This window comes from Camelus bactrianus, chromosome 9 (genome assembly GCF_048773025.1).
Source record: "Camelus bactrianus isolate YW-2024 breed Bactrian camel chromosome 9, ASM4877302v1, whole genome shotgun sequence".
NCBI lineage: Eukaryota > Metazoa > Chordata > Mammalia > Artiodactyla > Camelidae > Camelus > Camelus bactrianus.
Genome location: NC_133547.1, coordinates 14314517 through 14341229, shown reverse-complemented (window position 1 = coordinate 14341229; position 26713 = coordinate 14314517). Strand labels below are relative to the sequence as shown.

Here is a 26713-nt window from a genome sequence, read left to right as displayed (position 1 = left end):
GCATTTTCTGAAAAACAAATGACTTCTTGGTGAGAGGGGAGAGAAAAGGCGCTAATGGTAGAACAAGTGACACTTAGGAAAGATAAATAGTGCCTTAGGAGAATGAATGGAAGATGTGACAGTTTTGTGACAATGTCCACTTGAGTCTGGTGCTCAGAACTTGTCTCTAATTTTAAGACTGTTTCCAAAAAGTAAGTAAATAAATAGAGAAGATGAAAAGCCTGAGGTAGATTTCATTTCTCCTTGAGGAAATAGCTGTGAATCAGTGTTTAAGGCAGCATATAGAAAGTTTGATGGCACTGTAACGATTGTTGTGATCCATCAGAACGCTGACAGCAGCCACACCAGATCCAAATGCTGTCCGTCTAAATCTTCAGGTCTATATAATGTGATTAACAGTGGAAAATTCAAAAAAGCTATCAATCAACACTGCTCAATATCAATGAGAAGTTTGGTGGGTGGTTGGATGTTGTTTAAACAGCTGGCATCCGGGCTCAGTTTGAGTATGTAATACCCCAAAGTGCTGGGTTTTATTCCCCAAATCGGCTTACAAGTTAATGAGATGCAGAGAAATGTGGCTTAAAATACCACATTATATGTGCATGAGTTTTAATCATGCACATATAATACAAAAATGTTTTCCTTTAATAAACTTTGTCTATATCTTACTTAAAGAGAAATAACTAAAGTGTTACACAAACAGCCCAGCAGGTAAATGTTTACTGTTCCTCTGTAACATCATATAACAGATACTTTCTCTTCAAAACCTCCTCATATTCTTTACATGCTTTCAAAAGCATATCTTCAATTAATCTTGACTCTTTTGAAGATCCTCGAGGAGTTCTGTAGGACTCAGACTGAAGTTTAGGAGTAGCTGGAAAGAAAATGAAAGAATTAGATTCCTTATTTAAAATACTTCATAGGTAACTAAATGTCAGTTTTTTTTAAGCTGAGACTTTTGTAAGTTTTAAGAAGAATGAAAAATACCTACATATGATTACAACACAAACCCAAGATTACTACTCTACACTTTGCCCATGGTTGCACGTTGAATTAACTGCTCTTGTGGCTAAGGATCAGAGCTCCTGGTTTTCTCATTACTCATTCATTTACTCAGCAGCCATGTGCTAAGGCACTGTGAAAAACACTGGAATCCCAAGATGAAGAGGACACAGTCCACCCTGAAAAGTCATGTACTGTAAACTGGAAAAATAGATAAACAGGCAATTTTGGCACAGAGACATAAATGCCATGACAGGTATAAAAGAGGGCACAGGTGGAACACTCAGAAGGGACGTCCAGCTTTGTGTCAGTACTGTCCACTCTTTGGTGGCCGTGATATGTAAGCAGATACCTGAAGGACGAGGAGAAAGTGCGGGGTGGGGGGAGAGGAAACAAGCAGACACACAGAGCAGAGGCAGGAAGGGCGCCCGCGGCGCTGGAAGCAGTCTGACTAGACGCTGGAGCAGAGGGCGGAGCAGGGGAGGAAAGAGACGTGGCTGAACCCTTTGGCAAGAGCCAAAGTGATGTGGGTATTTTTCCTCCAAGCTAAGAAAGTTGGAGTTTTTCCTGAGGGCAAAATGTTAACCAGTGACAAAGGGAATGACAGGAAATTTAACTGTCATCCACCAGGTGACAGCTACATGAACTGTGATTGCTTGAGTCTGGGGTTGTTGGCCTCTGTCACTATCAGAAACTCGAGAAGCTGATGAGCTCCATGTGTTCTGAGAACAGTAGCCATGTGCAGGTGACAGGCCTACTGGGCCAGCAGGAGGGGAAGGGTACAGCCAGAAATAGAGAACACAGACTTCTTTTTTAAAGCTATGGATCATGATGAAGAAGTGAGCAATAAGTATATTTATCATTATGAATTAAATTGTGCTTTCACATTTTTCATTAGATATGTGTAAGCAAAAAATTTAACATAGTATCTGTTTTTCAAACAACAGAAAGAGGTGCCATTTACTGTTTACAGTGCATTTCAGAAATCAATGTCTAAATGCAGGAATGTTGGCAACATACCTTCTTTTACTTCTCTAGCTGCATTATTTCCCAACTTCTTGTGCATCTGAAATAAGTCAAATATTATTTTTAATGTTTCAGTTAAACAAGAAACACTATCAGAGGAATGACAGCTAGCTTATGAAATGTGGCCTTTAAATAATACTTTTAGAGACTTGACCTAACTTGGGGATTGCTTAAATAGAAAAATTATCAGATGAATAAAATAAAATAAATTCCTACTTACTTTGATTTTAGATAATAGAGAATGTATATATGAAAGGCTTAGATTCCCCTGATGGAAAGTACAGTAAACACTGCCCTGTCAGAGACACATAATCTCAGAGGGCGATGTCCAATCTTATTAGCACAAAGAGTTTAAACAATTCAAGTCATGTTCTACACTGAATGCATTAATTTGCACTACTCAGAAAACCTGCCCTTTATAAAAGTTCAGTTGTTTTTTTTTTAACTTTCATGGACTTTTCCTTAAAATGAGCTTTCCATTCCTCCACTTTTATAAAACTAAAATTTTAAGGTCTGTTCTATGCTAAGTATGTTTTTAACACAGAATCATAGATACATAAGATGAAGAAAGGGGTTCTGGTATAATGTCAAGTGAAAATTCTACTGGCAAACAAATTAAACAAATGGATGTTGCTCTCTGTATATGACTAAGACATTTATGTCAGAAAAGCTGCTTGAAAAAAAGGAGAGGCTAGCACCAGTTTTCAAACTTGGTTTCTGATTCACAACTTCCTAGACTTAGAAACAAGGAAAACAATACAGAATTCTTTGACTGTAACTTTGTTTCCGTTCTAGAAACAAGGGCCAACTCTTTGAAACTTGACTTAATTAGGTATGTATTTAATTATGAAATGTGTGGGGACACTTCAAACTACAAGTGTCCCCATCTAGAGTGTTCTTTTAAAAATCTTTCTTATAAAAGTCACCCACTCACTAAACAGGGTCTAAAATAGTCCACCAGACCTAATAAACACTGTGGTGATAACAGTAACACAAGAGCCGAGGCCTTTGTAAGTGTTAGGGGCAAAGACAAAATAATCGGCCACCGTTTGCCGATATTTTCAGAGACTGTTTTCCATAACACTGTCTGACAAGAGCATTCTAGAGAGGCCTTATGCAATCAACAATTAGACAACAGTGCCAGGCAGGTCCTGCGAAGTGAGTAACGCCGAACAGATGAAGGGAGAAGCCTTTATTGAAATAATTTCATATAACACTATGCAAAATGTAGATCACACTTTTACATGAATTGAAAGTAAGATTACTATCTTTTCCTCTGCAAAGCTATATTGTCAGTTTGTAACTATTAAATACATGTATTTTGCTGCAGAGAAAAGAAATGAGAAAGAATTTGTTGATCAAGGAGCTGAAAAATTAAGTATAGGGAAAAGAGTGAATGAAAGAAAAAGAACTGGAGGAAGTTAAGTGATTGTCTCACAAAAGATAACACGCTTCCTCATTTGTCCATTCACACAAAACGAAATGAGGGCAGGAGGGAGTCCACAGGGCAGAGAACTGATACCAGAAACAAGGTCACTAAACTCTGCCTCTGCCTTATGAGAAATGAGCTTAACTACTGTGATAGTTTGATTAGAATTAAAATTCAGAGTGGATGTCCCCTGCCTTGGAAGACTACTTTTAAAAGAAACGTGACCAGATTCTGCTGAGACGCAGTGCTGTGTCATGTAAAAAGTTACAGTCTTAGGAATATTAATCGTTTTAGCTCTGGTGCACTGGTATAATCCCATTTAGAAAAAGGGTTTCTAAACTGAATGGATAGTTGAGAAATTTAAAAATTACTTAAATAAATCATTAGACAATGTTTGAAAGTGTCAGTGATACACCAAAGCCAAAAATCAATCAATGTAAGATTTAGTCTTCCTATTTAAAATAGATTTGAAGGATATTTATTTACTATTGTGGCCATGCTTCATGTTTGGCACACCAATACTTAAAACTCTTGAACATAACAAAATCTTTTAAACAGAGAAATTCTGTCTGTTATAATATTGTCTGGAATTAAGTTTTCAATTCTTAGAAAAAAATTCTATGTGCTAGAAAATCTAACAGTGATGTATCTGCTCAGGCTAATTGTAACTTTTTGTATTCTATAATAATATAATAAATAACACAATTGACTAAAACTGTAAAATTGCTTCTGACATGTAGGACAGAACATCCCAGAAATAAGCTAGAATGTGAAATCTGAGTGTAAATATTAGCAAAATAGATATGGGGTCCATCTGCTTCCACCACAACGATGTCAAGGGACAAGTCTATACTACATGTAGCAGTAAGAGAGGCAATAAATCCAAGCATTATGAACTGGAGAAAACTTGCTTCAACAACCAGCACGACTGAAATCACATTCTTAGAGCAATACTTCCATCAAGTTAGAAAAAAAGGCTGAGTAAGCTAGAACTTCACAGTAGGAAGAGTCCAAACTGTTAAAACCTTGCAAACAAAGGAGAATGTTAAATTCAATCCCAATGCCATTTTTAACATTTTGCTTTCTGGAATCATAGCTGAAAAGCTGTGGAAGTCTGTTGTTTTGTTGAGCCCCATCCAAAAACCCATCCCTTCCTGTCATTTTAAACACTATGTTCACACCTCTCATAGCATTACTTTATGTTTTCCCAGCAGTAATCGTTACATCCCTAGCAATTCCAGAAGGCACCTTCTTTCTGTACGTCTGACTAAGAATTCTGTAAACAGTAACTGTATAATAACTCCTGTGAGGTGCTCCGTAGTGGTGGTGAAGACGTGTCTTTGCATCTGTACAGAGCAGTGCCTTTTTATCTCCCTTGCTACATCTAGCATGATTTGGCCCCATGGCCCCACAGAAGAACTACGTGTACCTTGGAACTACAACACTGAGTTTAAAATAAACGATTTTCCAACTTATCTCGAAGTACTAAAAAATAGACACCTCTTTCCACCAAGAACATTAAAGGAAAAAACTCCTCAGGAGCTTTCTCCTGCACTGCTTTTGCACTCACACTCTTCCACCATCATCCTGTAAATTGACACACTGTCAATTATTTGGTGACAACTAATGGGAACATTTCAAGTTTGCATCATGCTTAGCCACTGACAGAAGTGTTAGCCATGCATTTTGTTTCATACCACGCAGTCCAGTTTCATGACTCTGAAGCACTTAGACTCAATTTACCCACCACACTGTCTATGAAACCTGAGCTTTTTCTTCTTTTATTATGACATGAAGCCAAGTGAGAAAAAACAGGTTGAGACCTCACTTAACAAGGGCCCATGCTACCTTTCTCTGCATCAAGAAGATCACGAAAACACCATCAAACCATAAACCAACGTGCACTGCTTTAAATGGCTCTTTTAATAACAACGATACACAATGGAAACTAGCTGTAATTTAAAGGCTCCCTATCACTGCCACGTCGGTATTTCTACAGCTGAGGGCAAGACAGAGACATAAGTGAACTTCATTTTAAAAATTTAAATATTTGCTTTACTTGACTGCATATTCAGAAATGTTCTACAATCGGTTAGTAAGACATTTTGTAACAATTAAAATAAAAATGCTATAAGTAAAATAGCAATTAAAGATGTACTCTTACAGAAGAAAGTGATAAAAATTTTAAACTGAAAAACAGAACTTAATGTTTTTAGTGTTACGAGTTTATTGAATTCATAAAAAGAATTTATCTTGGATTCCTTTAAATGAAAACATCCATATGTGGTTAAGTATCTCGATGCCATTTACTTATGCTTAGGGCTAGAAAAAATGGAGTGCGGCAAAACTTGAAAATTACTATGAACCAATGCCAAACCGAAATCAATCAGAAACTAAGCCAAACATTGGAAAGTATATCTCTAGTTATTAGGCAATAATACTTAATTTCTCAAATAGAATTTAAAATGGAGCTTTTTAAGAAGTTTAAAGTTTGTCAGTTTAGTTGCAGTTATTGAATAAAGTTAATGACAGGTATCTCTTGAAAATGAGAAGTCCAGGGACTTAAAAAAATTATAAAATTTCTGTCTCCTTTCTTTATTAGCACAATTAATTATGGCTTTTACTTAGTGTGTGTAAGTCAAATAAGTAACTCAGAATTTCATCAAATTAAAAACAAGGATTATATCAGAAATCTGAAACCCAGGGGAAAAAAGATAATATAACTAACCCTGAACAAGCAATCACTCACGCTATTTGAAGGTTCTGAAAAAATCCTGAAGTTTGTACTTTGAGTGAGAGTCCATTTGTGCTCTGAGCTATCATGAAATTTTTCAGCAGGCCTTGTAGGAACAGTTTTGAGGACAGAACTCTTGTACTCTTCCGCCATCTGAAGTTTAGTGTTCATCACTACCAGCCTCTCGTTAATCCTGTGAGGATTGCAAAACACAGATTTCATTCATTTCATTTTTTTCCTGTGATGTGTATTTTTAAAGTTGCTATAATAGTAAACAGATTGTCCCATTAAACTGTGTTTTGACAACGAAAATACGTCAGCGCAGACCTACTGTAAACAATTACAGTATAAAACTGTCCTAAAGAAGGACATATGCACCTGGGGGGGCCCTTAACTAACAAGTACTTCAAAGTGGGGAGAGTCAGAGATGGAGATGCCTCCACAGGGGACCCCCTCTGCCTTCTGCACCGGCTGCATCTAGACATACTTGCCCTCAAGAAACCAGTTTAGAAATAAAAAATAAACCATCCCTCAAAGCCATTATCAAGTGTTTGCTTTCACCACCCTTCTGTACACATTTCACTCATTACCTGGGAGAAATTAAGCATGTGGCCCTGAGGAACAGTTTAGAGCCACCACCTCTGGGGGGCACCAGATGGCAGAGTCGGTGATGGGAATAAACTATGACAGTGCCAGTGGCAATTTCAAGTGTCCCCCAATTTCCCAAAGCTCACTTTGTTACTTCGCTTTTATCAGCACCTGTTTTCCATAACGAAAAATAATCTCAAGCGCATTTTCACTTTTATGAAAAAAAAAAGCAAAAAGCCAGAATAACGCTGGGTGTTTGTTTTAGCCCGAGCCATCAGAAGGGCAACACGCACCCCGAGCAGCAAGAGGGGCCCCACCGAGCTCCTTCCCCAGAACCACACTCAGTATCCCGGCATCATGCCGTCTCGGTTTTGGACTGTGTCTGTGAGCTCCTGTGCTTTATGCATATTTATTTTGTGCATCCACCAGCAAGATGTGTCATAAGGTAACTGCCTCTTTGCTTTACACAGACAACTTTCATAGGAACACTCTACTTTTGGATACCGGGGAGACCTGTAGCTTACAACATTGTTACTCAGGCAGTGGAGGAGGGGCCTGCCCTTTCTGTCTTCCCTCGGGCAGGCCACTGTATTCTTTATAGCCACTTTGTCGACTACTATACTGACCTTCACCCCTATGTTAGTTTCCCCCATTCCCCAAGCATGCCTTTACGTAGCAGAGACAAACTTAGAAGGATACAGTACTTCGTCTCAGGGTGCCCACTAGTGGTGATACCAAATATCACAATCAAGAAAGTAAATTCACCAAACACCAGAATGAGGCCCCTTGGGTTTAAATTGTACTCTTCCAAAACACAGTTAACTTTAAACTCATTAGCATTTCTATTTATGGGAATTCCAGCTAGAAATTTTGTGATAATATGGCTGTCTAACTTACAAAGTTTGCAAAACCCCCAGCTTAAAGACTAGATCAGGTTAAATATATGCAAATATAAAACATAAAGTCATGTAAAAGCAACAAAAGGCAGGGAGATGCAAACTGCCCTGGACTATCATTTTAAAGGAGAGTTCATTTGCTAACATCATTTTCCAAAATTATACTATCTAGTCAGCTTTCACTTGCTACTCACCTCATGAACCTGGCTCAGTAAATATTATGCCTTAGAAGCAAATTAATGAACTAAATTATTCTCTATACTTCTATGTTTTGACTTACGAGTGTAATTGACTTGCCCATGATGTTCTATCTTCTGGCTCTTCGAGATACAGTTGTCTGTATTTTTCCAGTTCTTTTTTCTCAGCATCTAACTGAAAAGTTTTACTTTTCAGTTCAGATTCCAGATATTTAATTTTATGCTTCATTTGACTTATTGAAGCATTTTTATATTCTCTTAACAAGTTTTCTTCATATGCTGCTTGTGTCTAAAGCAAATTAAAAGGATACAATTTTAAAAATAATTATAGCCTGAGTAATTACAGTGTATTTGTTCTCTTCAGTTTTGAGTCATTGATTCAGACAGCAATTTTAGATGTAAAAAACCTGAACTTTAAAATACTTATCATCAATGTGAAGTGAATTAAATCTGAATTATGAAATTGAAGTTAAATCACTCGTATCAGTACTCATGTAATGTGATAGTTCAAAGAATAATAGGATCAACTTGACATTTTAAAAATTGAACAATAAAACCTAAGAGTAACCCAAGAGTGTGGTACAATATTTAAATCACAATATTTTCTTTTCCTCCTAGGAGTCTTGATTTACACCAATTGGCCTTAAAATGATTCTCTAGTGAGAATGCTTCTGAAAGATCAATTTAGTGATAGTAATGATGGAAATTGAATAATTTAAAGGGAGTAACAAATGCGGCCTTCCTTCCAGAAATCTACAGAACAAACTGCTATATGGGAAGTAGAGGAAACATAAAAGGTATACATCCAAACTGTAATTTGCAGCAAGGTGTATTAGAGCACATTAGAGATCAATGCTTCACCTGTAAAAACTGGCTGAGTTCTTTCAGCATTCCTGCCACATCCTGTTTTGCTCGCTCTTCAGCCTCCCGCTTGCACTGCACGACTTGACTGAGTTCTGTCAATTTTTCTGCTACATCCCGTCTTGCTCGCTCTTCAATATCCTGTTTGTACTGCTCCACTTGACTGCGTTCCACTGTGTTCACTTCTAGGTGACATTTGAGGTTTACTACTTCTTCTTCCAACTTCTTTTTCTCCTCCTCTAATGTTTCACATTTCTTTTGCATCCCTTTCATAGATAATAACTCTTTTAGAAGGAGCTGAGTTTCTGCACTCAGATGGAGAAGGGCTGAAGTTGTCGACTGCAGCTTTGCTGTAAGATCAGCATTCTGCATGAAGACGATAAAATTGTTTGGTAATGAGGTTAGCAGACTGAGAACATCCTAACTCTAACCCAGCATCGAACATTGAAATAAATTCAGTTGCAATAAAATGGTACCTACTTTGTGGAAGGGAGAAACTCATATTACTCAGAAAATCAAGAAAAAATTTCAAACCACCAAGAGTCACAAAAATATACTGTTTACTGTCATCATCTTTGTTATACATTTGTAGTTGGTTTTACACTCTTATTGTTCTGTAATTGTTTCATGTCCTTCCTACATAAAATGACTATAAGGCACCTCTTAGTAGAAAGTCTCTTACCCCTTCCTCCCCGAAGTCTTAACTCTCCATGATTTTTAAAGATTTAGGGAGATCATATTGAGTTACTCAGGGCTGAATTAATAAACCCCTCCCAAAACAAGTCTTTGGATATAAGACTGCAATTAATACATCTTACAACTATGGATTCTAATGCCATAAGCCTTTCTCTGAACTAGAAATATTTTATGCTAGTTTGAATTGCATCCCAAGGAGCAATGAATGTCTTGCAGAGTTAAGGAGAAATCCATCTCCTAGTGTAGTGGTTTAGTAAGATGACCCATACATTTTTCTAAAGAAACAAACTAAAAAGCCTAAATTATTGGAATCCCTTGTTACTCTCCACAAAACAAGAGAACATACTCAACAAAAACAAACAAAAACTTGCTGGGATTTCAGTGACACTGACTTGGGAAGAACTACTTTCCTTCAGATAGGAGGATTATTTGGCAAGACAAGGCAGGTGGAGGTGGTGGTTGTAAAACTTCTCTACAAATTCCTTGACACTTCCCCTGTGAAGTTCCCTCCCCTGAAATATGTACTGACCTCAGCATCTGGTTTCTAGGGGACAGAATGTGGGGGCACAGCTGTGTGATTTCTAAGGCTAAATAGCTTCTGACTGTCACTCTGTAGGGTCACTCACACTTAGAACCCAGCCACCACATTGTGAAGCTCAGGCCACCTAGTGAGACTTTGTACATGCAGCTGTCCCAGCCTATGGCCCCAGCGAATGTCCTTAACCAAAGCCAGCTCCAACTTCCAGACATGTGCATGAACAAGCCTTTAGATTATTTTAGTGCCCACTTGATTCCAAGTGCAGAAGAAATAAGCTGGGTCCACTGAGCCTTGTCGAAACGCAGGTTTGTGAACCAACCAAATGCTGTTTTGAGTCACTGGGTTTTGAGGTGGATTATTATATAACTTATTAGCAATAAATAACTGGCAAACATATTGATATTAAAAATGGGGTGCAGCCATTAAAAAAGAACCAGAAATGTGGGGATGCCTTTGAACCTGGAGGTAGGTGGAACCTGAACAGATGTAGAGAAAAGTAAGAATGAAAAGCCAAAGTGCCCATGAGACTGTTAGTGGAAGCCTGGGGGCCTTTGAAGGGCTGAGAACAAAGGCTTCTAGGCCAGGGAAGAAAATGACACTGAAACCAGAGGAAATGGGTGTCTTGCTACCAAAGAGTTGAAAGTAAAATTGATGAGAGAGATAAGCTAAAACAAACAAACAAAAAGATTATTGAATATAAAGGAACCAGGGCTCACTGGGTTCAAATATCTGTATCCCATTTAAAGAACTGCCACAAGCCCAATGGTCACATAATGGGTAAACAGAGAAATGGCTTCTAGGCTAAGATCAAATCTAGGGTGCTGCCAGGAAAACACAGTCTAAGGATGAAGCCAAGACTTTGTTAAGACCTTGGAAAGATTTAAGGTGCTGCCTGAAATTCCTTTAAAGTTCTTAACAGCATAAGAGTTTTAAAGGCATGGTCCCCCAACAGCTCCACAGGGAGCCCAAGATGGAGAGCTTATCTCAAAAAGACTTGTGAGGTTAGCTTTTCCAATGGCATGAACCCTGATAAAATTCACAGGAAACTCAAAGTTTTAAAGAGAACTGTGCTAGCAAAAACACTGCCTGCTAGCTTGGACTGAAAGGGACCAACACAGTGCAAAATGAGAAGAGGCCTTTGGGTTTTTCTTAGAAGGTCTACAAGGAGGAAGCTGGCTTGAGAGAACTACTCAGCTGTAAACACAGGTCATTGCTCAGGAAAGGGACAGAACCAAGAGCTCAGAGAGGGCAGCGAAGGAGAATTCCTCCCAGGGTTAGGACTAAGTCCTAAGCAAAGAGCCGGCAGCAAGCATCAGGCTGCATTTCAGAACTGCTACGGACCAGTGTGCCTCCCATTTTCCAACTGTGAGTGAGGGAGTTTGTGTGGTGGTAAATATCCAGCCCCATTATCCTCAAGCCTCAGCACTGAGAGGAGTGTACCCAAGGGGCTGTACTCTAGAAACCACACCCAGGAACCTCAGCCCCACCTGGACCTGATGAAGATGGTAAAGTAAGACCCTGGACTGGAGCCTGAGCCTGACACCCCAGCGAGCAAGACCTGCTGGGGAACTGAGTAGGGATAAGGGTGTTTCTCATATGGAAGCAGTAAGAAAGCATTGTGGCTAGTGAGTAGATTATGCTGGTTTTTGAATGTCTCCATAAATTTTCAAAATTAATTCCATACAAAAGGTGGAATATGGGCCAACCTTAAGTGACTTGCTCCTAATGGAGAGAATACAGTGAAGGTGGCACTGGGTGAACGGCAGGGCTAGGTTTGAAAAGGCATTTCAGCTTCTGCCTCACTCTTAACCCTGGAACCCAGTCTTATGTTGTGGGCAAGCTCAGGCCACAGAGACAGCTTAGGTGTTCCAGGGGAGGGGGCCCAACTGCCTGCCCCACCAGAGCTGCAGCCAACTGCCAACATCAACTGTCAGACATCAGTGGATGAAGCTTCAAGCGATTCCAGCCCCCCACCTTAGAGCTGCACCACCTGAAGCTGAGAGGAAGAGAGGCCAGCTGTCTTGGCCACACTTTTCTTAAGTGCAGATTGTGAACAAAATAAATGCTTGTTTAAGCCACTGAACTTTGGGGGGTTTGTTAGGCAGTAACAGATGAACAGAAAAATAAATGCGAAAAGATAATAAAAAATGTAACTTGTATATAGTAGAAATTGTTCTCTTATAAACTGTAATGTAATAAACGTTGAGATTAACTTAATGACAAAGTGCTGATGACAAGAAGCAGATAACTTAAAGAAAGACCTAAGAACTAGAGAGAAGGAAGATTTTTTAGCATTCCCTTCAATTACAATTTCTTATAAATAGGCATGTATGCCTTTTTATAATTTCCCCACTTCTATGAGGATAAGGAAGACTGGTAGGGAAGGAGACATATGATTTGAAGACTAATAATTGAAAAACAACTAGAAATAGTCATTTTACGGAAATCAGCCTTTTTACCTCATTTCAATTAACTGAAACTCTAAGAGACAGGCAGCTTTGAGAACTTACTAACCTGGCACTCACTCTTCATTTTCCTTTCCTCAGAGAGAAAATAAAATATTATGGAACCATTTTTAATCTTCTCAGTAGTCAAACAAATGTAGTGTCCTTTGGCAGTATTTAAATTAAATACAATTTTTCCTTTCCCATACTTAAAGCTTGTTTGTAATGGAAGGTAAGACTGTCTCACCTTTATGTTGTAGCACAATGCTTCTCCATATCACACAGATTGGCTTTGAACTTTTGAAATTCAAATTACTAATCTGTTATCTGTTTCTGTTAAACTGATTGAATATTATCTGATTTTTAACAGTTGTACACTTGAAAATTTTTCCTTGGATGGGGTGAAATATTTATTTCATCAATTATGCATTAAGCTATAGAATACAGCTAGGCTTCTCTCTTGTGAAGTAGAAGGAGGTAGACACAGGGAGCTGAGAATTCAGGATCTACATGAAGAGCAGGATGGGCACAAGCAGTACACACAAGAACAAAGCCAAAAGAGAATTTCACTGTGAACCACAAGATGATGGGTTAGAGAGGCTTCCAAAGAGGAAGGTTGAATTCATCTTTTACAGGCTTAACCATTTGCTTCTAGATAGTGAAACCTATAAATAAGTCTATGAATTATACTGAGTGCCACATAATCAAGTATATTGCAGAATGAGTCAGCAGATCCCATGACCATGATTTGATGGAAACTGGATTGATGTGGGAGGTACTGGGTGAGAAAATAAAGGTCTGAATGGGGTGTGGGGGGAAAGAATGGACTTTATCTTTGCAAGCCTACTTTCTGTCATGTCACAGAGTCAGCAAGGCATAAGCTGGCCACAGGCTCCTTCAGGAAGCAGCAGATTTCCACAGAAGTAGAGTTACAGACAATACTCTACCCCGACTATCTATTTTTATGTAAAACAACTGGTAATGTGCAAGATGACTCAGAAAGTGTTCTCATAACATCTGACTTGATACTGGCATAGGACAGACATAGATCAATGCATCACCACTGAGAATCTAAAAGAAACCCTCACATTTACGGTCAATTGATTTTTGATACGAGTGTCAAGTAACTGAATGGGACAACAATAGTCTTTTTAACAAATGCTATGGGACAACTGGATATCCACATGCAAAAGAACAAAATTCGACCTCTACCTCATACTATATATAAGAATTAACTCGAAAGAGCTAAAACTACAAAATTCTTAGAAGAAAACACAGGTGTGTGTCTTCATGCCTGGATCAGGCACTTGTTTCTTAGATAGGACAGTAAAAGACAGAAATAGATTAACTGAACTTCATCAAGATTAAAATCTTCTATGCTTCAAAAGACACTGTCAAAAGGTGAAAAGGCAAGCTCCTGAAAGGGACAAAGCACTTGAAAATCCTACATCTGATAAAAGATTTGCACCCAGGATACAAAAAGAACTCTTAGAATTCAATCATAACAAGACAATCCAAGTTTAAATTGGGCAAAAACTTGAACAGACAGGTCTTCAAGGAAGATGCACAAATGGATAAGCACATGAAAAGATCCCCAACATTCTTAGTCATCACTAAAATGCAAATGAAAACCACAAGGAGATGCCAACTCACACCTACCAGGAGAGCTAATGACCAGCGTTGACAGGAATGCATACAAATTGGGAGAATGATATACTTTGGATAAAAATATAAAATGGTGCAGCCACTCTGGAAAACACTATGGCAGTTCCTCAAAAGGTTAAACAGAGTTACCATATGGCCCATACGACAGCATTTCCATTCTTAAGTCTATTTCCCAAAGAAATGAAAACATGTTTACACGAAAACTTGGACAGAAATGTTCACAGCAGCATTATTAACAATGGCTAAAAAGCAGAGGCAACCCAAAGGTCCATCAACTGATGGATGGATAAATGGTTTAGCCCCACAACCGAGTAATGTTTGACAGTAAACAGAAATGGAAATACTGACAAGCACTATGACATGGATGAACCTTGAAGATGTTATGTCAGATGAAAAAAGCTAATCATGAAGGACCACACAGCATGTGATTCCATTCATGTGAAACACCCAGAACAGGCACATCTATAGAGACATAAATCAGACTGGTGGTTGCTTGGGGCTGAGGGATATGAGGGGCTGGGGGTGATGGCTGAGGGATGCAGGCTTTCTTTTTGGGGTGATGGGAATGTTCTAAAATTGATTGTGGTGACAGTTGCACATCTCTGATTGTACTAGGAGATACTAACTATGCATCCTAAATGGGTGAATTATATGATACGTGAATTTATTTTTTTTTTTGGGTGGGGGAAGTACTTCGGTTTTACTTACTTATTTTGAGAGGAGGCACAGTGGATCGAACCCAGGACCTTGTGTATGCTAAGAATGTGCACTACCACTTGAGTTACACAATCCCCCCTATATTATGTGAATTATATCTCCATAAAGTTAAAAAAAAATCCAAAGGCAGGATCTAGAAAATTTTCTTAATTCTCTATTTTGGGTGTACCTACACGATCTGAACTTCTCCATGCTTTTACAACACGTCTAAAATGAAAAGAAAATGAAGGCAATGCCTAACTCCAACTGGTTTGTATAATGACTTTTCTGCACAAGTTATCCTGAAATCCATGGAATCGATACACACAGATTCTATATCCATTCACAAAAGTGAGGATGAGACATGACAATTTTCTGGACCATGCCATGAAACATTATCCTCTGATTTTTATCTAGCTTGCCTCACTGTGTTGAGAGATCACTCAAAAAATACTGTTTAATAGGAAAAAAGTTAACGTCTGTGAGGAAAGATGTATAATTTTCAACTTCTCTAACGGTAAATATTGTAAGAAAAAAATATATAAAGAAATGGCAGAATGAGAGTCAAAGTATAAGAAACAAGTGCATGATAAAGATACTAAAGCTGTAATTATAATGAAGATGCAAAAGAAAGCTGTCCCTGAACAGCTAGTGCCCAATAACACCATGCGCTGTGCATTCACGGCTGACGTGCTCAATTTCATACATACTTGGTCTGCAATTTGATGTAATTTCCTCTCTAAATCCTGTGTCTTATTTTCTATATTAGTCTGATGACGTGCTGTTGTCACCTCCAGGGAAGCTTCCAACATGAACACTTTCTTTCGGGTGTCAGTCAGCTCTTGTTGAAGCCGTCTCACACAGGCCTAAAAGGATAACTCTGTTACTGACATTTAAGTCACCTCATCATTAAGTTACATTAATAATATATAACTCCAACATATGGACTTTGAGAACTATCCCCACAGACATCAATTCGCCTTCTTTTACCCATAGGTACACATTCCTGTTTACTGACTTTTCTTAAAGACACAGAAGGCATGACCCTCCTGCCTTATTGACAGTAAGTTAACTTAGACAATGGGTGCAGCCCCACCAGCCATTCCCTGCCCCTCCCAGGAAGTGGCTGAGCTTTACCCCCACTGAAGTCTCAAACAGAAAGGGGTGTGCGGGTGGGATGAGTGGTGGTAAATTCCACACTGTGGAATATTCTTTCTCTTTCTCATTAGAGGCTTAAGTTCAGAGTTCACATATTCAATTTGGTACTTAAATCCTTCCAATAGACTCCTATCTCACAATAAAAATGAGGTTATTACAATGGCCTTTGGGGACCCTAGACAACCTGGCCTCCCCTGCCTCCTGGACTGCAGCTCCTACAGCTCCCCCACCCCTCCCACTCACTGCCTTCCTGCCGCTCAGGACTCTGGCCACTTCTCCTCAGTCTGAAAATGGGACACCACTGCCAGACTCGTACAGCACAGAGCGCCCCAGTTCCTCTGTACTGGACAAACTTAGATCCAAATGACAGTAACTGAGCTTTGGAATGAGAATTGTGAGCAGATTATTTGAAAAAATGTTCAAAGTAAATTATAAATAGATGGGGGGAAGACTAAGGCAAACACAGTTTTGCTAAAATTCACATTAGTCCCAAATTATGACTGAATGAAAAGTAGATGACTTTAAGGAGTGGAGAGGTCACAGCAATACATGATTTGAGATGGAAATATTTCTGAATTTAATTCCAATTGACATGAATAAAAAGAAAATTATATCAACTAAAAATATATGAAAAGCTACTGAAGGAAAAGTACTACAAGATGCAGCATTTACACATCGGTTCATCTGGGAAATCTGGATTTGACTGTCAAAGTAATCCACACAACTGAACCTTCTCTCTCTCTCTCGCTCTCTTTTCTTTTACTTTTTTTGTTCACACAACTGAAGCTTAATTTCAAACTACTCATTTTAGGTATGAGCATTTCATTTATCTGCTTCATCACGATACTAAAATGTGGTGACAGAAAGATTAAAATGATTTGGGTAGTATAAGACTAAATTGCTAATACCTGCCTGTATCTGTCAACAACTTACAGCTTAATCTCTTAAAATTTCAGGCGACAAGCGTATTTACTCAAAGTAAAGCACCTCTCAGTTCTAATTTTTGTTTACTGGATACAAGATATGCTTTTAGTCTGCTTTACAGGGTATATATTTATAGTCCACACATTTTTAACATTCAACTAGTTTCAACATTTAGCTTTCATCGGACACTGCTTTGAATTTTCTTTGAGGAAGTCTGAAAATTAGTTCTGTTTCTGGGTACTTACTTGCATTTCTGCTCTGTCCGTTTCATACTGATACATTCTGTCTTTTACACATTTGCAGTCATTGATTAATTCCTTGTATCCTTCCTCCAGCATCAGAAGTTGTTTACGCGCGGCTTTACTCATATGATCTGGAAACGGCTCTGGGATATTAATTGTCTTTTTACTTTTGGCTTCATTTTGAGCAACTTCCAGTTGCTGTCGAAGCAACATGTTTTCACTTTGTAGTTCACACAATCTGTCCTCCAAGAATGCCTGCTTTGCAGCGTATTTATTGACTTTCCCTTGTTTGTGCTGATACAAGGGTTCAATTTCCTTGTTTGAACACTGGGCTTGGCTTTGGTCTCTATGCACACATTCTAATACCGTCACTGGTCTAAGAGCATCTCTCCTGGGATGTAGCTCAATTTCTGGGCCACGGTATTGACTTTCAGCTTCAGGAAGTTGCGGAGGAAGCACCTCGCCGTTATCTTTTGGGTCAGACACCACAAAATTCATTGTGTCCTGTAAGTGAAACGACTCATCTCTTACTCTTTGAACTGTACTCAATAAGCTGACGTATCACAATTTCCTTTGAAGTGAAAGACTAATCTCTAAGTTTATACAATAAGAAGTTTGCAATAACTGGATATCCAATTGGAAAAACTTAAGGTGGATACAAGTCTCAAACTTTATACAAGCAGAAATCCCCAAAAGTTCAAAAATTTAATTAAAGACTGTGAATCCATGAAAGTAAAAAGGAAATCACAGAAGAATGTTTAAGAAGCTCAGAACTGGAAAGGCTTTTCTTTCTCTGAAATACAACAAACCCAGAAGGCTTACAATAAAAAATGAAAAAATCTGACTACACTTAAAAATTGTATCTCATATCTAATCTTTACAGCTACCCCCTCAGTAAGAGCCTTAGCTCTGATTATATAACAATTTACCTTCCATTCCTTCATTCAGAAAAGACACAGAGCATCAACTAGATGCCAAGAACACCAAGAAATTAGTAAGTTAAGCTGTAAATGTCATAGTTCCTATTTAGGATGAGATAACTTTTAAATTTGCTTTAAATGAAAATATAGATCAATTCAAAAGAATAGTATAAATACTATTGATGAAACAGTGTTAGAGATATGAAATTTTCTCCTAAGACTAATTTACCTGACTCGGTTTATTCCTTATGCTCTTCAGTTCAAATTCTAGTGGTTGGAGAGTGCTTCCAAGTTGCTGTTTCTGGAAAAACTGTTCATTGTATTGTTTCTCCCTGAAAATTAATTTTGTTAGAAATTAAAAAGTTCATTTTATGATCTGGTTCTTCACATGCCGGTTTATTACCCTAATGGAATTTCTATGTTCTCATTTTGTTTTTCATTTCTAAGTCTCACATTTTAAATTCCTCACTTCAATCTCTTCATAAAGATATATATATTTGAAAAGTAACAATGAAAAGACATAATGCTACTGAGTTTCAGTCAAGAGTAACTCTGGTGAATAGTGTAGGAAAGAAATTTTGCAATTATTCAGTAAGTTATGAGTTAAAAATTACCCCTTTTTTCCCACATAGCCATAAATAACTCCTTTATTAGAACAGAGAATTTAGTTCCTTATTAAGAGAAGTTGCTGTTTAGAAACAAGTTTATAAGTTCATGAGAAATAAAATTTCAACTTCATGAAATACTACAGGTACTCCTAAATGGTCTACAGTGGGAGGTAACATCCACAGATGTCTTTTCCAGAACACAGATCCCCTAATTAGCATAATCCAAGGCGAGGCTGGGGAGTCCGCTACCTGACGCCCTACACTTTATGTTTCTTCTTTTGCAACACTTTGAACTTACCTTGTTGAATATTATTTATTTAGTAAATCATTTTTAAATCCCTTTGGAAACAAGGCAGGATCCATAGTAAGTAATTAAACAATAAAGAGTAATCTGTGCTTTCAGCATACACCTTTGAACTGATCTTATCTCTGCATGAGAGAGAAGATGAAGACATTAACCAGTAATCACTTTCCACTTTAGTTTTTAGTCCATCTATTCATATGTCAAGAATAAAACTGCATAATTTTTTAAAAGTTTCTGCCTTGAGACAATTGTTCATTTCATAATTCTGCAAGTGGGAATGTAAAGTAATATAAACTTTCTGGGGGACAATTGGGAGATAAGGATCAAAGATCTTTTTTTAAAGAAATATAGAATGAGGAGATATATATATACATATTGCTGTGTTATTTCCAAGAGACTCATATTCCACAATACTAATGAAATTTTCTCCCCTGTAAAATCCCAAAAGTTCAGTGAGCAATCATAAGACTTCTCCTACATATCTTCATATTAAATATAAAGAGTTCAAATATTTCTTTAAAACTAAGGAATTCAGTACCTCATACTGCAGAGCTCTCGTTCCCACGCCACATTTTGACGTTCTAACTGTGAATTCATTTGTCTTGTTTCAAAAAGCTCTTTTTGTAGCTTGTTAACCTTATTTTCCATTTTTTTAACTTTTCCTCTAAGTAGTTCACAGTCAGATTCTTTACATTCTATTAAGCTTCTGAATGAATGAACTGCATTCTGAATTTTCAATAAGGTAGCATAATCTGCATTAGGAAGAAAACACAAATAGAAATAAGATGAATGAGTAAGTTTTTGTGTATAAAGGACTGTGCATTTCGCATTCACTCATCCATACATTGAACAGATGGTACTGAGCATCTATTCTGTGGAAGACATTCTTCTAAGCTCTGCAGACATTAAAAGAATGACAAAGTAATATTGTGAACATTATGTAAATAAATTTGACAATTCAGATGAAGTGGGTAAATTCCTCGAAACAGAGAAATTACAAAAGCTCAATTAAGAAAGAACACATAAGCTAAAAAGCCCTATATCTTAAAAACCAAAATGAAAGTCCTATTTAAAGACCTTACCACAAAGAAAATTCCAGTCCCAATGGTTACACTGGTGAATTCTACCCAATATTTTAGGAAAATTTAATACCAATTCTACAGAAATTCTCCTCAAAAAATGAAGAGGAAAAATATGTCCTCATTCTACAAAACTAGCATTAACCTGAATCCAAAACCAGACAAAGGTATTACAAGAAAGAAAACTAATGTCATGAAAATGGAGGTAAAATTTCTAAACAAAACATTAACAAATCAAATCCAACAATACAGGATCATTCATCATGGCCAAGTGAGGTGTATCCCAAGAATGCAGGGCTGTATTAACACGTAAAAATCAATTAATGTTATTCATCATATTAACAGACTAACAAAGAAACATCATATGATCATGTCAGTGGATAAAAAGAGGCACTTCCCAAACCTTAACATCTATTGCTGATAAAAACTTCCAGCAGACTGGGAACTAAGGGAACGTCTTCACTATGACAAAGATCTGTGCCAGCTCTACAGCTGACACCATGCGCAATGGTGAAAAACAGAACGCTTTTCCCAGAAGGAGGGGAACTGGACAGGAATGGCTTCTCTTACTCCTTCTATTCAGCACTGTACTGGAGCCAGTGCAATCAGGCGAAATAAAGAACCAAAAGACATCTGGATGGGAAATGAAGAGGTAAAACTGTCTGCTAATCAGCGGGGAATATGATTACATGGTGGGAGTCAGCTAACTCCAACCTGTGGGCTGGGTTGCTTGCTTTGGTAAATAAAGTTTTACTGAAATACAGCCACATCCATTAACTTCTGTATTGTCTATGGCTACTCTTGTCATAACAGTGACAGAGCTGATTAGCTGTGACAGAGAACGTATTTATTGTCTGCATGTCTTAAATATGGACTATCTTTAGTAAGACAGTAGTTTAAAGAAGAAAAAGCTTGACCACCTTTGGTTACATAGAAAATCTGAGACAATCCATAAAAAGGCTACTAGAACTAATCAATGGGCTCAGCCAGGTTGGAGGGCACAGAGTCAGTATACAGAAATCAACTGTATTTCTATCATCAGAAACTAAAATTTAAATTATATTATTTTAAAACAAACAAACAAATAAAAATATACTATTTACAACCGCACTGAAAAAGAAGAAATACAGGTAATCTCATGAAAGACGGAAAGACCCAGACACTAAAAACTCTAAAATATTACTGAGAAAATCAAGGAAGACCTATATAAGTGGAGAAATATAATTTGTTCAGGGTTACAAATTCCATATTGTTAAGAAGTCAATTCTCCCCAAATTAATCTACAGATTCAACATAATCTACATCTAATTTCTAGGACACTAGCAGACTTTTTTTTTTTTTTTTTTTTGCACATTGACAAGCTGATTTTAAAATTCATATGGAAAGAAGGGTAATAAAATGAAACAAGATGAATCCAGAGGACTGTGGCCTTTAACCATGGAGATGTGAGAAGCAGTAGCTGGATTTTAAGCAAGGGGGTAACAAAAATCCGAATTTTAAAAACTATCTAGTAATCACGGTTGCGGTGTAGACCAAGGTTCCAGGAGGTGGAACGGTGGAGAAAAAATCCTGAGGTGATTTCAGTGTTCTAGGAGGGAAGTAGTGATAACCTGACCTTGGGTGAAGGCATAGGAGCGGCAGAGTCAACAGACAGCACAGGGAGTGGGAACGGTCACAGCCCCTGGCTGGCAGCGCACAACACGTCTGATTCTGCTTTAACACCAAGCAGGTTTCTGAGACGCAGCGGACTGTTACGTACCCGCGCTCCCTGGGGCAGCACTAGGTGTGCACACGTTACCGCGAGATACTTCAAAAGGCTTTGTAGTCATACATGGGCCCTACCTTTACTCTCCAGGCTAAGTCGTTCGATTAGCCTCAGGGTGTTCTTATAATTAGGGTAAGGCGACTCGCAGTCCTCGGAAGCTGTTTCCGGTGACAGAGTTAAGTCATCGAGGTCACCCACAGAATTCACCTGCTCTTTGACCTACAAATAAATAATGCTATTTCACAGTGTCTCCAAGAAAGTTATAAAATATGCTCAGTGTACTGAGGTGATAAATATCCATCTTTTTATGAGAGCAAAAACACAGACACTTCTTGAAAGAACTGATTTTTGTCAAAAGGCTAATTTTATCAATAGTGTTTCCAAATTATTTTTAAGTAAATGTCTCTACAACAAAGGAGGATTTTCTGTTTTTCCACTCTATGTTTTATAAATTGTTTTACTAAAGGATAATATTTTTATAATTAATATTTTTCTATACCTTGTCCTTTTTAGCAGATGTTTTCTTTGAAGACCTAAAAAAAAAAAAAAAAGCAATTCATTTCAGCCAAATACTAAATATTGAAAATACAAGAAATATGTAAACCTATTATATTTTATATATAATCTTTGCATTGATAGTTAATTTTCAATACAAGGGATTAAACAAAAATGGAAACCATAACATTAAAGGACAAAGAAAGTATATCAATTATATTATTAACAATGTATTAAATTTAGATGAAGTGGACAAACAAAGAAAAAGGAAGAACATAAGATTACTTGCATTATTTGATAGGAAAAAATATACCAGGATTTTCCTGTTGTTGTCATTTTCAATAAAAACTGGTATTTAAGGCACTAAAACCTATTTGGAAAGTATTCCTTAAGTCCTAATATGAAAGAAACCCTTTTCTAATAATCATGGAATTAGCTTTCTCGAGGACTTAGTACGCAACTGCTATGCATTATTATCAGCACTTTACATGTCTTAAAGACATTTTAATCCTCTCAAAAATCCTGGGAAATAGGTAATACATTACGTACTTTACCCAGGAAGAAAATTAAGCACAGAAAGGCTAAGTCACTTGCCAAAGCCCCTGTGTCTGCCCAGAATTCCAACCCAGGCAATCTGGCTTCAATACGTGCATTTCACAATATGCTAAGAAAGTAATATTTATTTTTAAGTATTTTTAACTAATATAGTAAATGAATCTCTATTATTATTTTATGTCTAGGTATAGTTATAAATAATAATTTCTGGGGCATATATCCAGAAGGAACCCTACTTCAAAATGACACCTGCACCCCAATGTTCTAGCAGCACTATTTACAATAGCCAAGGCATGGAAACAGCCTAAATGTCCAACAGATGACTGAATAAAGAAGAAGTGGTATATTTATACAATAGAATACTATTCAGCCCTAAAAACCAACAACATAACACCATATGCAGCAACATGGATGTTCCTGGAGAATGTGATTCTAAGTGAAGTAAGCCAGAAAGAGAAAGAAAAATACCATATGAGATCACTCATATGTGGAATCTAAAAATAAAACAAAACAAAACAAAAATTCAAAACAGAAACAGACTTATAGACATAGAATATAAACTTGTGGTTGCCTAGGGGGCTGGGGGTGGGAAGGGACAGACTGGGATTTCAAAATGTAGAATAGATAACCAAGATTATACTGTACAGCACAGGGAAATATATATAAGAACTTACGGTAGCTCACACCAAAAAAAAAAAAATTGTGTCAATGAATATATGTATGCTCATGTATAACTGAAAAATTGTGCTCTACACTGGAATTTGACACAACGTTGTAAAATGACTATGACTCAAAAAAGTTAAAATAATAGTAATAATAATTTCTGAATCTTAACACCTATTTTTTAAAAATAAAAAGACTTTAGACCTAGGCAATACTGGAAATCAACTTTCAATAAAGATTTGCTTTTGTTAAAGAAATTAATCAGTGGGCATTCATTATCCATTCAGCTGTTTGTTCATGCATTTGACATGTCCTTATAGAGCAAACAAAACATGTTAATGACACTTTTGGTACAGGAATGATGGCTTTTGTAATTTAGAACTTAGTAATCCAAAAGTAATCATCTGTGATAGACTGTTAATAGTTTATTATTCTATTGTATATAAACAAAATCTTCCCCTTCTTCCTAGAATCTAAACAAATATTAAGTTAATATAATCTGATAGTTTACAATAGCATACAAAACCATAGCCACCCATGATGATACTGTCAAAGACACTATAATATCTAGAATCATCAAGGAATGATTAAACCCTATTCAGTATGGCCTAAGTGTGTGTATACTTATTATGAGTATACAATTTAAAAAAATCTATGTACAATAGTGTAATTTTAAAGTCACTATCTGCATATTGAATTGTGTAAGAATATTACGCTTCAGAACCAATGAATAAGCCCTTACAACAACTATATGTGAATAGACGTTTACTAGAATCTTTTAAAGATAATGTAGTACAATCAATACACTTTCTTATACCGGAAATGCAAACAAGGTTAAACTGAAAATCATCTCTTCTACGGAATCAATTCCAACAGCAGAGAGACATGCTCTACAAACTACCATGTTATCATTAAAAAAAAAAGAAAGGGAACCCCCACGAGCCCCACATCCCCCTTCAGTTATCACCCAGTCCTCTCCTGCCTTCCCAGTGAATGTTCTCTAAGGGGCTGTTTAGACCGATTCACTGCAGCCCGGCTTCCATGGGGACGTATTATTGAAACTTCTAGTAAAAGGCACTTGTCCTCATCTCAACCTTTTGGCAGCGTTCCTCTGATAGTTGAGAAATACCTTGCCAAGCCTTTGCACTATATGATGCTGTTCTATTTCCAGAGAAGGTAATCACTGCCAATATGTCTTCACCTAGAGATAAAGAATTTGTAGACTTTCCCTGCCATGACCTATATCTCCTTCACTTAAACTGCTGTTGTCACTCATGTGCAGGAGACCACCAGCCAGTGAGGCAGTCTTCTCAAATACATGTGAAGTCACAGATGCTTTTAATGTCTGTTTTCCACTTTCATTCTTCTTTACTTCCTTCATAGGCAAGCCAGGAGAGCTACTTTAAAACAATCCATAAAAAAGCCAATTTTTAAAAAAATAATTCTACTAATAAATTTTAAGAAACCAATTTTTGAAAAATTCCAACTCTTATCCATCTTCAGTCATTTAATAATTCACAAAATGGTTATCAAGTGCCAACCATAGGCAAGGCAATACAAATTCTTGCTTCAAGGCAGATTTACAATTATGATACAATGTGATATGCAAGAGCTGACATATGGAAAGTAATAAGTGAGCATAAGGAAGGCTTTACAGAAGAGGGGAAACAAGCAGGTCATGAGCAAAAGAGACAGGAGGAAATGATTCTACCTAAGAAATTAGAATGTGAGCACAAAGATTAGGCATTTGGAATCTAAGAGTGTCCTCGGAACCTGGAAGGAAGAGTGCAAAATACATGGAAGCAAGTACAGAGATGAGTCTGGGAAGAAATTCTGAACAATACTAGGAAAATAATAATTATCTACTATTGAATTCTGATATACGCTTACCTATCAGAAATTTCTTTCTGCAGAGCAGGTAACTGCTGGTCATCAGTTTCTCCCCTCTTCCTCTGCTGAGTTTGTCGTTTATAACAGTTGCCATCACACATGGTTTCTGATCCTTCCAGTTCACCACTTTTGTTCCTGTTCTCTTCTACTTTAACCTTTAGTGAAAGTTTGATACAAAAGGTAATTATTACTTTATTCATGATAAAGGCGTTCTTTCCATTCATTTTATCATTTGACTCAGAGTTTGCCCGGATTTCTATTGATTAAAATATATTTGTTCTTACTTTAATTTTATCATTTGAAGACATTGAAATGTTTGTAAATTCTGCTTCTTTCTGTTTGAGGAAAAGAAAGAGAATTTCCAAAATTTTAAAAGGGCTTTCTTAATGTTGTGCTGTTACATCCACTCTTCTGCATGTGAATGGCAGAGACAGAGAAATAAAAAGACAAAGTCATAAAATTTGTCCTCTTCTGTCTTTACCACCTAGATTTTGTATTAAACAGCCAGACTTAGAAGATGTCACACCTTGGTGCTTCAGTAACACAAAGGAAACAATCTTCTTTCTGTGCTAAGGCTATACTTTCCCCACTACATTTTATAATTCTTGTTTCATTTGGATCCTGGGGTATCAAAAAAGTGGTGTTTAATAAAATATATAAACCCAAGTTTACCGAAAGGAGCAGAGTGAAACTGATGAATTGCCAATTAGTGTGGAATTCTGGAAAAGGAATAACGATTCCCAATTTCACATTCAATAACCATGACCATATTATAGCTAGAGGGCATAGGAGTAGTGAGTGATCTACCTTAGCCCCACTGTCTACTGATAATGGGAACACAACCAAGAAAGGTCAAGTGATTTGTCCAAAGCCCGTAAAGCAGCAATCTTCAGCATTTCACGGTGTCAAAAGAGATGATACAATTCTCTAACACTGAATCTAATAAAGTACCAAATAAATTCATCAAATTGATCAGATAAGTTAAAAGTGTGACTTTGGCAAAGCTGGTGGCAGGGCTCAACTCCTTTTTCTATTAAAGGAGAACACCTTCAGATTTCTGTCTACCTTTCACACTCTTTGCACTCACACAAAAGAACACACACACACATTTAAAAAATCCATTACTGGAAGTGAAGAAAACCATTCAGTGCATCTCAAAACTCAAGATTTCTCCTTTGGAGATAAATACAGATTTTTTTTCCTGAGGGTTCTTACTACCTATATGATAACATCATACATGTCAAAACTTACTACATTTTATTAAATAATACAGTGTAAGGGTCTGACTCAACAGAAACACCCAAGAGTGTTGATTCAAGAATATGTGGGAGCACATGT

At 37.2% G+C, this 26713-nt stretch overlaps 1 protein-coding gene across 16 annotated transcripts in view; it reads right to left on the bottom strand.

Moving 5' to 3' along the window:
- Positions 1-702: 702 nt before the first annotated feature.
- LOC105074206 (ankyrin repeat domain-containing protein 26-like) overlaps positions 703-26713 on the bottom strand; it is a 51807-nt gene continuing 25796 nt past the window's right edge. For 15 of the 16 annotated variants that reach the window (XM_074371096.1, XM_074371097.1, XM_074371100.1 and 12 more), the window contains 12 exons: positions 25376-25530; positions 22272-22305; positions 21850-21991; positions 19467-19680; positions 18246-18348; positions 17100-17600; positions 15483-15638; positions 8734-9099; positions 7956-8161; positions 6186-6384; positions 2023-2068; positions 703-874 (listed from right to left, as the gene is read on the bottom strand). In XM_074371096.1, coding sequence (XP_074227197.1) covers positions 720-874; positions 2023-2068; positions 6186-6384; positions 7956-8161; positions 8734-9099; positions 15483-15638; positions 17100-17600; positions 18246-18348; positions 19467-19680; positions 21850-21991; positions 22272-22305; positions 25376-25530 — 2277 coding nt within the window. In that variant the 3' untranslated portion in view covers positions 703-719. The remainder of the gene's footprint in view (positions 875-2022; positions 2069-6185; positions 6385-7955; positions 8162-8733; positions 9100-15482; positions 15639-17099; positions 17601-18245; positions 18349-19466; positions 19681-21849; positions 21992-22271; positions 22306-25375; positions 25531-26713) is intronic. The other variant, XM_074371099.1, reaches the window with a different exon arrangement.